The sequence below is a fragment of the Neovison vison genome, chromosome 2 (genome assembly GCF_020171115.1).
Source record: "Neovison vison isolate M4711 chromosome 2, ASM_NN_V1, whole genome shotgun sequence".
Taxonomy (NCBI): Eukaryota; Metazoa; Chordata; class Mammalia; order Carnivora; family Mustelidae; genus Neogale; species Neogale vison.
In genome coordinates this window covers 206,422,666-206,436,702 of record NC_058092.1, presented here as the reverse complement: position 1 = coordinate 206,436,702, position 14,037 = coordinate 206,422,666, and the positions used below count along the sequence as shown (strand labels likewise).

The 14,037-nt window shown below is 34.5% G+C and overlaps 1 protein-coding gene across 2 annotated transcripts in view; it reads right to left on the bottom strand.

Annotated features, from left to right (window-relative positions):
* The window catches only part of EXOC6 (exocyst complex component 6), a 231,158-nt gene that overhangs the window by 148,139 nt on the left and 68,982 nt on the right, over positions 1-14,037 (bottom strand). For both annotated transcript variants that reach the window (XM_044240115.1, XM_044240114.1), the window contains exons 7-8: positions 6,140-6,292; positions 3,609-3,677 (exon numbers count right to left, since the gene is read on the bottom strand). In XM_044240115.1, coding sequence (XP_044096050.1) covers positions 3,609-3,677; positions 6,140-6,292 — 222 coding nt within the window. The remainder of the gene's footprint in view (positions 1-3,608; positions 3,678-6,139; positions 6,293-14,037) is intronic.

Sequence of the window (14,037 nt, the reverse complement as noted above, 5' to 3'; positions counted from 1 at the left end):
ACAAGGCAAAACAAAATGCAAAAAATTGAGATCAGACAACTGGAAGTCAAATTTTCAATATCATTACATATAGCAATGTAATCTTGATGGAACCTACCCTTCTATTTGCCTCAGGTGTAAATGCAGTTAACTGTATACATGACTACCTGAAGTTATAAAAGATAAAATACTAAATCTGAAAAGAATCTGAGTAGTTAGAATATTTTATAATCATACACACTTGAAGAATTATTTCATCATAGGATAGACTAAAAGTATTACTGTTTTTATATAATAGTACTATTTATTATAGCTTTAAAAAGAAGAAATTCTACATGTCTATTCAATAATGCTCAAGTACTTGAAACATCACTAATGTGTAAAACAGTAAGTTTACATTGATATTGTGCCTACTGCTTTTATCTCAGTTCATTAAGTACAGAGTTGGTCCTTTTAATAGAGGGCTAAAAGAAAAGACATTAACTAATGGAGATAATTCTATTTGCTCTAATTAACATAATTACCATTCTTTTCAATTATTTCAATTACAATTTAATACAATTTCAGTGAATAATCAAAATTCAAAACACCTTAACTCTAAATGTCTACCATAGACATTTTCTAAGTGCTGAAAGAAAAAGACCAAAAATTCTATACCTAGCAAAACTATTCTTTTTTTTTTTTTTTAAGATTTTATTTATTTATTTGACAGAGAGAGAGATCACAAGTAGGCAGAGAGGCAGAGAGAAAGAGGGGGGGATCCCCGCTGAGCAGAGAGCCTGATATGGGGCTCGATCCCAGGACCCTGAGATCATGACCCGAGCTGAAGGCAGAGGCTTTAACCACTGAGCCACCCAGATGCCCCAGCAAAACTACTCTTAAAAAGCCAAGAAGAAATTAAGACATTCCTAGATGAACAAAAACAGAGAATTTGATGCTAGTTGACCTTCCCTAAAAGAAATACTAAAGGTAGTCCTTGAGGCAAAAAGAAAAGGACACTAGACAGTAACTCTAATTCACATGAAGAAATAAAGAGTCCCAGTTAAGATAATATAGAGGTAAAAGACAGTATAATTTGTAACTCCATTCTTCTGACTTAGAAAACTGCACAGAAAAATAATTGTATTATGGTTTATAATGTATAAAGACGTAATTAGTATCTCAATAGTAACACAAAGGAGGAAGATCAGTATGAACTAGACTGTTTTAAGGTAGGATGTTAATTGTAATCTCCAGAGTAAATATAAAAAAAAAAAATCTATATACCATATGTGTGTATATATACAAACATTGTTATACATATTTATGTATTTTTGTATATTTATAGTACATATTCATATATAACTAATATATATCTATATATTTATTACTCATATATATTATATATTAATGCATATATATGTTAAAAGGAGTGATGAGAATTAAAATTATTCATGAGAAAATATCTATTTAATGCAAAAGAAGACAGTAATAGAGGAATAAAACAAAAAAGACATGATTTATTACAGCAAATGGCAGGCATAAGTCTGGCCATATCAGTAATTACATTAAATGCAAAAGAACTAAACACTTCAGTCAAAAGGCATGAATTGGCAGACTGGATTTTTAAAAATCCATCTATATACTATTCTACAAGATACACATTTTAGATTCAAAAACACAAAGAGGTTGAAAATAAAAGGATGGAAAAACATATGCCCCTTCAACGGACGAATGGATAAGGAAGATGTGGTCCATATACACTATGGAGTATTATGCCTCCATCAGAAAGGATGAATACCCAACTTTTGTAGCAACATGGACTGGGACTGGAAGAGATTATGCTGAGTGAAATAAGTCAAGCAGAGAGAGTCAATTATCATATGGTTTCCTTATTTGTGGAGCATAACAAATAGCATGGAGGACAAGGGGTGTTAGAGAGGAGAAGGGGGTTGGGGTAAATTGGAAGGGGAGGTGAACCACGAGAGACTGTGGACTCTGAAAAACAATCTGAGGGGTTTGAAGTGGCGGAGGGGTGGGAGGTTGGGGTACCAGGTGGTGGGTATTATAGAGGGCACGGATTGCATGGAGCACTGGGTGTGGTGAAAAAATAATGAATACTGTTTTTCTGAAAATAAATAAATTGAAAAAAAAATTAAAATAAAGGATATTTTCATCCCTGTATTCATAGTGAAAATTAAAAAAATATGCCAACAGTAACCAAAAGAGAGTTAAGAGTAGCTATACTAATAGCACCCAAAATAGTCTTTAAACCAAAAAAATATACAAAGAATGACATTTTTTAATGAAAAAAGTTTAATCCATCCTGAAGATATAACAATTATAAACATATATTCACCTAAAAACAGAGCCTCAAAAATACATTAATGAAAATCGGCAAAACTAAAGGAAGAACAGATAATTGAACAGTTACAGTTGGAGACTTCAACATTACCACTTTCAATAACAGATAGGCAGAAGATCAACAAGGAAACAGAAGACCTGAATAACAATATTAAATCAACTAGATTTGACAGATGTCTACAGAACATACCACCCAACAATAGCCAGATACACATTCTTCTTCTCAAGTGCACATGAAACATTCTCCAGGATAATCCATATGTTAGGCCATAAAACAAATCTCCATAAATTTAAAAGGACTGAAGTCCTACAAAATATGATCTCTGACCACAGTAAGATTAAATTTGGAATTAGTAAGAGAAGAACTTTTGGGAAATTCACAAGCATATGGAAATGAAACAACATACTCCTAAACACCTACGGGTTAAAGAATAAGTAACAAGAATTTAGAAAATATTTTGAGATGAATGAAAACAAAACACAACATACCAAAACTCATGGAATGCAGCTAAAGCAGTGGTTAGAAGGAAATTTACAGCTGTAAGTGTCTGTATTAAAAAAGAAGAAAGGTCCCAATCAATAGTCTTAACTTTCAACTATGTGAAAGAGGCCAAGACACAAAAGACCACACTTACTATGATTCTATTTATATGAAATAACCAGAATAGGCAAACCATAAAGAAAGAAAGTAAATGAGTAGTTGCCAGGAACTGGAGGTACGGGAGAATGAGGAGTGAGTGTTAATTGTTAAGAGGTTTCCTTCTTCAGAAATGAAATGTTCTGGAATTAGTTTTAACGGTTGCACATCCTCTTAAGTATGCCAAAACCATTGAATTATATACTTTAAAGGGGTAAATTTTTTGGTATATGAATTATATCAAAGTAATATTTTTTAAAAGAATTATTTAATAAAAAATGAATACAATGTAGAAGGAGTAAGCAAATGTAGAAGCAACGTATTTAAAAGCAATTGTGATACAACAGCACAAATGCAAGAAGGATGAAATGGAAGTATACTATTACAATGTTCTTATAGATGAACTGATACATCAATTGAAAGTAGACTATAACTTAAAGAAAAAAGTAAGTGCATTACTCACAGGGGATATTTAAAATAGTTATGTGTGAAGATTTACAGCTAACTGAGCTTATAGTCAGCCTTTAGAAAAGTACACCTAAAACACATAGATAACTTTTTTATTATACAAATATTTATGTGTATATATACACATATGTGTACACACACACACACACACACACAATATACATAAATAAAAGGTACTCACCAAAACAGAATGAATGTGCAAACATCGGTAAACAGGGGAAAAATCAACCAGATCCTGAACAGTTAAGACCTGAAAAATAAAACCACATTTTTTCATGGCATTCATTGTTTATTATTTAATTATATTTGAGAAATAACAGTTTTTTTCAGATTACCAAAGTAATAGATATTACTTACTCTAAATGCAGTCAATGCACAAGACTACAAAGAAAATTAACTGTGAGCAGGCTGGCATACATTTTTCTTTTGTTTTTCCTCCCCCATCTTCATTTTATTTATTTATTTTTCTATTACGTTTAATTAGCTAACATATAGTACATCATTAGTTTTTTATGCAGTGTTCAACAATTCATTAGTTGCATATAACACCCAATGCTCATCAGGACACGTGCCCTCCTTATAAAACCCCATTTTTAAAATTATCAATTTGGGGTGCCCAGGTGACATAGTTGGTTAAGTGCCCGACTCTTGATTTCGGATCAGGTCATGATCTCAAGGTCATGGGATTGAAACCCACAATAGGCTCCACGCTGGGCATGGATCCTGCTTAAGATTCTTTCCCTCTCTTTAACCCCCCAACCCCCCCACACTCACTCTCTAAAAAAAGAAAAAGAGAAAAAAAGATTCTCCCTCTCCCCCTCTTCCCTCAAAAAATTTTTTAAAAATAAAAATTATCAAACTACTAGCTTACTGTTGGATAATGTAAGTTAAAGATAACAAGAAGATTCATGGACTTCATGTTATAACATTTATCAACTATAAAAAATTACAATATAAACACAATGCCTCTGTAACTGTTTTGGCACTTGTTCAATAGTTCATTCTTTATTTATTTATCATTATTGTTGAGTGTTTTAAATTATAAAGTAATTAAAGGACAGAGACTGTGTATCTCAAACATACTTGGGAGAAGAGAACATAGAGATTCTCCAAATACTGATTAAAAAAGAACAAAAAAGTAAATTTCAAAAACATTCATTAAATTTCCAGAGACTCGGGGTGCCTGGCTGGCTCAGAGGGTTAAGCCTCTGCCTTCGGCTTGGGTCATGGTCTCAGGGTCCCGGGATCGAGCCCCACATTGAACTCTCTGCTCAGCGGGAAGCCTGCTTCCCCCTCTCTCTCTCTGCCTGCCTCTCTGCCTACTTGTGATCTCTCTGTGTCAAATAAATAAATAAAATCTTAAAAAAAAATAATAAATTTCCAGAGACTAATCAAGACATACTAATTTCATATTAAGAAGACATTAGGGCGCCTGGGTGGCTCAGTTGGTTGAGCGACTGCCTTTGGTTCAGGTCATGATCCTGAAGTCCCAGGATCGAGTCCCACATTGGGATCCCTGCTTGGCAGGGAGTCTGCTTCTCCCACTGACTTCTCTCCTTTCATCTCTCTCTCTCACTCTCTCTCTCTCTCAAATAAATAAATAAAATCTTCAAAAAAAAAAGAAGACATTAAGCTAAGGCAGATCATTTGTCTGTATCCCATGCAATATCAGACATCCACTGCATATGCACACATATACATGTGTATAACTATATATATACACAATCATATATACACATATATATAGTGTATATAAATATATATACATATCTATACATACACGTGTGTGTACATACACACACACACATATATACACATAGTTTCAGTCATCCTTGGTCATATAGTAGAAAAATGCATACTGAACTCTCAGCTGTTCTCCAATCATAGAGGTGGCCATGGACACATATTCATATGGTTTCATTTATCAGTTAATTAAAAGTTCATACTGAGCCCCAACTAAGTCCTCAGAAAAATAATTTAAACTCTCACCAACAAGGCAAAACTTATAAAACTTATAGGCTCTTATTAACTATATTCAAAAAAATTTAAAGGAAAAGCCAAAAAGTAGGTTCAACTGAAGACTGTATAGAAAGTAAAAGCAGCAAGTAAAATAAGGAATAAGTTCAGATAAAGAAGATGAAAAAAAGTGAACACTTAATAATTTAATTAATTAATTTAATTAATTTAATAATTAATAATTTCGAGTTTCCTAGAGTTAAGGTTTTTTTAAGAATTAAAAAGCTTTAATCTACTAGAACCATTTTGCAGTATCTCAGCACCAATCAGGGAAAACAAGGTAGACTTTCTAGAATTAGCCTAAACAGCAAGGTCAAGCCACCATGAAATTAAATCAAACTACTAAATAAATAAATAAAATGAGTGATCATTCCAAAAACTCACTGCATTTGTAATTTTACTGCTTATTATGGCACAACACCTAGGTTTAGTTATAGTTATCTATGGCTTATAAATATAATCTAGAATATATCCTATTCATCTGTCAACTATGCAGTCTAATATTTCAGATGACACATTATTCTAATAGCTCATTACAAAATGATCTACATAAATTCAATGTTCACATGGAAAGACTGAGAGTCATATAGACATATATTACAACTCAAAAGAAAAAAATTCTTGAAAAAAAGAAGGGAAGAAGAAAAAGAAGGAGGGAGAGTAGGAGGGGAAAAGGAAGGAAGGAACTTTAATCACCTCCTCTTCATTCTCATCCTCTTCCTCAAATCCACATTTCAATTCAACTTCATTCCTTTCTTCTGGAATTCTATCATTTATGTACACATTCTTCCCAAATTTTATATTATTTTGCTTCTGCAGAACAACACTGAAGGTTTTCTGCTGTTGTGCCTATTTTGGAAAAAGAAAAATCTGATTATTATAAGATTTATTATGGTCAAAACTGGTTCAAGAATTTCATATTTTCCTATATTTTTAGTGGCTTTGCCAGGGTTTATCAAAATTATTTGAAAAGACTAAGAACGAACTTTTAGCTTTTTGATCCTCCTTAATGTATTTTGTTTTCTATTACACTGATTTCTACTCTTGATTATTTTCTTCCATTTTCTTTTTTTAAATTTTATTTTACTGTGGTAAGAACACTTAACACGAGATCTAGTTTCATGTTTTTAAGTGTCTATAATTATTATATAATTAACATATACTAATATTGTATTAATATATTAATAATATATCATTGCTGACTACAGGTACAATGTTGCACAGCAGTACTTTAGAGCTTATTCACCTTAACTGAAACTTTATGCCTGTTGACTAGTAATTCCCCCTTCTCCAGTTCCTAGCAACCACTATCCCATTCTTTGAGTCTATAAATTTTCCTCTTTTAAATACCTCAAAATTTCCTTTTTAAGGACTGAATAGTATACCATATGCCACTATACATGTATACTGCATTTTCTTAATCCATTCATCTGTCAGTGGACATCTGAATTGTTTCCCCACCTTGGATGTTGTGAACAATGATGCGTGAGCATGGGAGTGCTAATCTTTCTGAAGATTCTAATTGCAATTCTTTTGGATAAACACCCAGAAGTAGGGTTCCTGGATCATACTTATTTTAACTTTTTGAGGAACCTCCTAAAAATGGCAGCCACACTATTTTGCATTCCCTCAACAGTATGCAAGTTTCCAATTTCTCCACACACTTACCAACAATGTCTTTTATTTATTTGATTACAGCAATCATGAGAGGTGGAAGGTGATATATACCACTGTGATTCTGATTTGCATTTCCCTAATGGTTATTGACACTGAGCATTTATTCATATACTTGCTGGGAATTTGTGTATCTTCTTTGGAGAAATGTATATTCAACTCCCTTGTTGATTTTCAAAGTAGGTGATTAAGGATTGTTTTTGCTATTGAGTTGTATGTTTCCTTACATATTGTGGAAATTAATCCCTAATCAGACAAATAGCTTGCAACTATTTCCTTCAATTCTGGGGACTGTCTTTTCATACTGCTGATTGCTTCCTTTTGCTAAAAAGCAGGAGCTTTTTAGTTTGGTGTAAACCCACTTGTTTAGTTTCTGTTACCTGTGCTGTTTGTGTCATATCCTTCCCCTTTCTTTGAGTTTACTTTGTACTTTTTCTCTAACTCCTTCAGATGGATACTTGGATTATTGATTTCAGTTCTTCTTTCCTAAGTCATAATATAAGGCTATAAATTTCCCTTACACACAACTTTTGCTGCATCCTTCAAGTTTTGATATGTCCTACTTTCATTACACTTCAAAATATTTTCTGGTTTTAGGGCATCTGGGTGGCTCAGTTGGTTAAGTATCTGCCTTTGGCTCAGGTTGTGATCCCAGGATTCTGCAATCAAGCCCTGAATCAGGTTCCCTGCTCCTGGAGACCTGCTTCTCTCTCCCACTCCCTCTTCTTGTGTTCCCTTTCTTGCTGTGTCTGTGTCAAATAAATCAATTTTAAGAATCTAAAAAAAGAAAAAGACATTTATGGTTTCAACTGAGTTTCCTCTTTAACCTACAGGTTATTGAGAATTTTATTTCTTAATTTCCAAACATACAGGGATTTTTCTACTCATCTATTTATTACTCATCTCTGGTATAATTGCAGTATAGTTAGAGAATATACTCTGTCTGTATCATTTAAATCCTTTGAGTTTACTGACATTTGTTCTATGGACCAGAATGTAATCAATTTTGGTAAATGTTCTTTTAAAAATGTATATTCTCAAATAATGGGATAGTGTTAAATATGTCATTAGGTCAGGGTTATTAATCATATTTGAAAGGACTACTTCTTTATTAAATTTTTCAATTGTTTCTAGCAGTTACTGAAAGAAGTATATTAAAATCCCCCATTATGATTGTCAAATTGTCTATTTCTTTTAATTCTGACAATTTTTGCTTTATATATTTTAAGACCATTTTTATGGAAACAAATTTAGAATTATTTATTTTCCTGATGAGCTGAATCTCAAATCCCTATGAAATGCTCCTCTTTCTTCTCTACTAGTAATTCTGTCTTAAAGCCTGCTTTGATATTAATATACATACATTAGCTTTATTTTCGTTGATGTTTGCATGATGTATCTATTCTTTTCTTTTTTTTTCCCCTTAGGATCTTATTTATTTATTTGACAGAGAGAGAGATCACAAGTAGGCAGAGAGGCATGTGGGGGGGGAGGGTAGGCTCCCCGCCGAGCAGAGAGCCCAACACGGAGCTCAGTCCCAGGACCCTGAAATCATGACCCAAGCCGAAGGAAGAGGCTTAAACCACTGAGCCACCCAGGTGCCCCGATGTACCTTTTCTATCCTTTTGCTTTCAACCTCTCTATATATTTATATGTAAGGTATGTCTCCTGTAAACAGAATAATTTAGTAGAGATTTTCATACCCGTTATCAGTTCCCCTCCTAACTTATATATGATTGTTCTTTTGCACTGTTAATTCTATAAATATGTAAACCCCATAAGACAATTTTGTTTTATACAGCCAACATAATATATGCAATTTTACCCAAAATAGTTGCTCTTTCTGTTCATTTGCTACATCTCTGGGTTTCTAACTGGGATAATTTTCTTTCTGTCTGAAAATAATATTTCCTTTATGTAGGTCTACTAGAAATAAATCCTCTAGGTTTTTATCTGAAAAATACCTTCATTTCACCTTCCTTTCTTTTTTATTTTATAAGTAAACCCAACCCACAACATGGGGCTCAGAATCACAACTGCAAGAACAAGAGTCACACGTTCTACCAACTGAGCCAGCCAGGCACTCCAACTTCATCTCCATTTCTAAAAGAAATTTTTGGTGGGTAAACAATTCTAGGTTGACAGATATGGTTTATCAGCACTTCAGATATTAGCTCACTGTCTTTTGGCTTCCATTAATTCTGCTGACAAGTCAGTAAAGATTAGTTATTATTATTACTCTTTTGAAGGCAATAAATTTTTCCCTCTGGTTGCTTTTAAGATTTTTCTTCTTTTACATCTCTAACAAGTTACTATTTTTTTTAAAGATTTTATTTATTTATTTGACAGACAGAGATCACAAGTAGGCAGAGAGGCAAGCAGAGACAGCAGGAAGCAGGCTCCCTGCTGAGCAGAGAGCCCGATGCGGGGCTCGATGCCAGGACCCTAAGATCATGACCTGAGCCAAAGGCAGAGACTTAACCCACTGAGCCACCCAGGCACCCACAAGTTACTATTATATGCCTAATTATGGGATTTTTGTATTCCTCCTGCTTAGAATTCACAGCATTTTTCAATCCATGGCTTCAAGGTCTGCTATATTATTTATGTCCATCACTCTTTCTTCTCCTTTCCAGACTATGATTACACATATGTTAAGTCTTCCCATCTTATATGTCTTTAAACTCTTTACTTCCCATCCTTTTGTCTCTCTGAGCCTCAATTTGGGTATTTTCCTTGTAACTTCTGGTTCATTAATTCTCTCTTCAGTGTGTCTAATCTGCCAACTACACACTGAGTTCTTAATTTGCAATGTATTTTCAGTTCTAGAACTCAGAAACGGTTTACTTTATGGTTTTCAATGATCTGCCAAAATCCTCAATCTTGTCTTACAATTCCTTGACTATGCTAATTTTAAAGTCCATATCTAATAATTCCATTGCTTAGACTTTGTTTCCCATGCTAGAGTTAGCTTTATATCAATTACCAAAAAGTATACTCTTCTTCATTTCAGTGAGTTAAGTCAGTAACAATCCAATTATTTTAATAACCTTTGATTTGGAATATTGTCAGTCTTAAAAAAAAAAAAAAAGTACCACTAATTCTTTTTTGAGTGAAAAACCAGCTACATAAAATTAAAAATACCAGAAATATTAAAAAGGTAGGATACATGCATAAATGTACATAAAACATCCTGCCTTAACTTCTATTGATTATCAGTAATGAAAAAAAATGTTTAATTTTCTGAAGTCCTGAAGTTACATGGGACCATTTATTTCCTGGGCTGGCATATGTGTGTGTTGGTGGGAGGGACTGGTTCACTCTTCAGCCGAAATCTATGAAATGTCCGCTAACCTCACAGAAGGAACTATAGTATCAAGGAACCATACTAGAGTATAGATACTATAGTATCCAAACTAACTTAGTCAGTGGTTTTCTGTTTTCAGAGTATAAATCTTTTTTTTTTTTTTTTGAAGATTTTATTTATTTATTTGACAGACAGAGATCACAAGTAGGCAGAGAGGCAGGTAGAGAAAGAGGAGGGGGGAAGCAGGTTCCCTGCTGAGCAGAGAGCCCGATGCGGGGCTCGATCTCAGGACCCTGAGATGATGACTTGAGCCGAAGGCAGAGGCTTTAACCCACTGAGCCACCCAGGCACCCCATAAATCATTTTTTAAAAGCACTGCTTCCAAACTGTGTTATGTACAAAACTAACATTTCACACAGTATCTACAAGTATTTCTTTTTTTTTTCTTAAGATTTTATTGATTTATTTGACAGAGAGAGACAAAGTAAGAGGGGGAACACAAGCAGGAGGGTGAGAGAGGGAGAAGTAGCTTCCTGCTGAGTGGGGAGCCCAATGAGGAACTCAATCCCAAGACCTTGGGATCATGACCTGAGCTGAAGGCAGATGCTTAATGAATGCAGCACCCAGGCACCCCTCCAGAAGTATTTCTTGAAAAAAGGTTCTATGCCCAAATTAGTTAATAAACGTTCTATATTGTATCCCCTTTCTAAGTTTATAACTAAAGAAATATACTTAACTTTAACCCAGATTTCCAAAACTTCTTTGACCATTTAGTCTCCTGTCTTCCTCTAAAGGATATTACTAAAATGTGTGCCAGAAAATATAATATAGAAAATGTGAGCTAAGACTATGAATTTTAGGTATTTAATTGGTTTTAAACATCAGAATATTCATAGTACATTCACCTCTCACAAGAAAAAGGGGAAAAAAACACTACAAGTACAAGTCTGTTTTTTACTTTAAAAAATTCTCCCTGGAAAAGCTAAGACTCAGCTCTAAGATCCTTCAAAAAAATAAATTTTTGTGCCAGTCATTTTAGGCACAGTATTAGATCCCAGAAGGTAAAAAAAATAAATAGGATATAATCCCTCACTTAAAATACTCACTGTCTAGGGGCAGCCTGGGGGCTCAGTTGGTTAAGTATCTGTCTTCTGCTAAGGTCATCATCTTGGGGTCCTGGGACAGAGCCTAGCATCAGGCTCCCTGCTTGGCGGGAAATCTACTTCTCCCTCTCCCTCTGTCCCTTTCCCTTGCTCACACACGCACGTGCACACTCTCTCTCAAATAAAAAAACTTAAAAAAAAAAAAAACCTGTCTAGTTAAGGACACAAAATAAAAATTATAATACAGTGTGACAAGTATAAGGGATGTATACACCAAGGAGGAAGTGAACCTCTCTTGCTGACAGGAGTGAGACAGAGGAAGACAGATTCCACAGACAAGGTGAAGCTTAAGCCAGCTTTTGGGGAAAAAGAAATTCTTCAGACATGAAATATGGAAGAGTGGAAAGTATTCTAGGTAGAAGAAACAAATTGTGTATTAACAATTTTTAAGAAGTCCAATATTGTTATATCATAAGAAGGAGTATCCGGAGATGAGACGAAGAATTTAGAATTAGGTAAAAGGTCAATGGGAATCACTGAAGAGAAAGCAGTCATACTTGCATTTTAGAATAATAAGCAGAGAAAAGACTAGAGATTAGGAGAATAATTAATTTGATATGACAACAGTCCAGATATATAGAAAGGAGGATACAGAATCTACAGATATTGAGAAGCAGAATTGATAGTTACTAAGTAGGACTTAGAAAAAAATTGCATAAAGAATATAAATATTCCTGAAAAGCCTAAAGAACTCCCCAGTTTCTGGCTTATGAAAGTAGGAGGAATTACTATGTGACATAAGAAATATAGGAAAAATAGATTTTGTAAGAAGACAGTGAGTTTACTTTTAGAAATGCTAGGTTTGATGTACCTACAAGATATTCAAGAGAATATATAACAAGTAAATCCACAAATGGGACATGAGTTAATGGAATTAAGTCATGCTTAGGGAAACTTTCTGTGATGAAAGTTCTGTTTAAATTGCAGAGGTAGGGGCGCCTGGGTGGCTCAGTGGGTTAAGCCGCTGCCTTCAGCTCAGGTCATGATCTCAGGGTCCTGGGATCGAGTCCCACATGGGGCTCTCTGCTCAGCAGGGAGCCTGCTTCCTCCTCTCTCTCTCTGTCTGCCTCTCTGCCTACTTGTGATCTCTGTCTGTCAAATAAATAAATAAAAATCTTTTTAAAAAATAAATAAATAAATAAATTGCAGAGGTAGGGAGCTCAACTCTTTTTACAAGAAAATAATGGTAGTATACTAGAAAGAGTCTACTCCCTTTCAGCAGGAAATTCTTATAAACCTCAAATCCTAGGACCCATGACCTGGTGGACTGCTAGGAGGAAGTCCAAAACTGGTCTATGAAAAACAAGTCAGAGAAGATAAGTTTAACAATGAGACATAGATTGTATAATAGAACATGAACTTTAAACTACCATTTACATCCTTGTGCTAAAAACAAAAAAAACAAAAAAAACAAAAAAAAAAAACAAAACAACCAACCACCTTACCAAGCGATTGCATTCTTTATCTTCATGGCATTCCTTGCCTAGGCTTAGGAGAAAAAGTACTGAAAACACTGTGATGCTGAAGACAAGAATATAATGTTGCAGAACTCTCTAGTGCAGAAAAACACTCACTAATCAGAGGCAATCAGAAAGATTTAGTAGCCCGAGAAGATATGGGAAGTGCTACAAAAACAATCAGAGGCTCCCCTGATTCTCATTTTATTATAAAATGCATCAGCCCTCTTAGTATCTTTAAGTGTCAACAATGGAGGAGAAAGATGATTACTTCAGAGAAAAGCTATCAAGTCCCACACATTATTCTACCTTAACAGTGAGGTAATATCCACTCTTTTTGTTCTACTTTCCTAGGGCTTTCCTAACCTATGCAGTTTCTGAGATAATGATAGTCTCTAGAATGATAGTCTCTAGATTCAGAATCTCTGGATTCTTCTGTATTCAAATTTTATTCTCTTACACTCAGCTTAGTCTTTATCTTTTCCAGCTTACTAATCTGAAATTCTAACTCTATCCTGCTGGCCAACGCTTCTACCATTTCTTTTCCACTGCTCCTGCCCACAACTAACCATCTTTCCATCATTCCAATGATACGGAAAATGGCTTCCAAAGAAAAGACAGGAAACAAATTCAGCTTAGGCTCTCTGTGGTAGCTTCTGTTTATTTACAGTAAAGAAGTATATTGTTTTATCAACCAAATATTTAATCTGAACAAAAGATACTATCAGGGGCCTCTGCATAGCTCAGTCAGTTAAGCGTCTGCCTTCAATTCAGGTCATGATCTCAGGGTCCTGAGATCAAGCCCCATGTTGGTCTCCCTGCTCCTCATAGAGTTTACTTCTCCATCTCCCTCTGCCTCTCCCCTGCTTGTGTGCTCTCTCTTGCTATCTCTGTCACTGTCTGTCTCTCTCTTTCTCAAGTAAATTAATAAAATCTTATAAAAAAAGAAAGATACTATCAAAAATAATTTGAAGATTGAATCTCCTGCAGTCC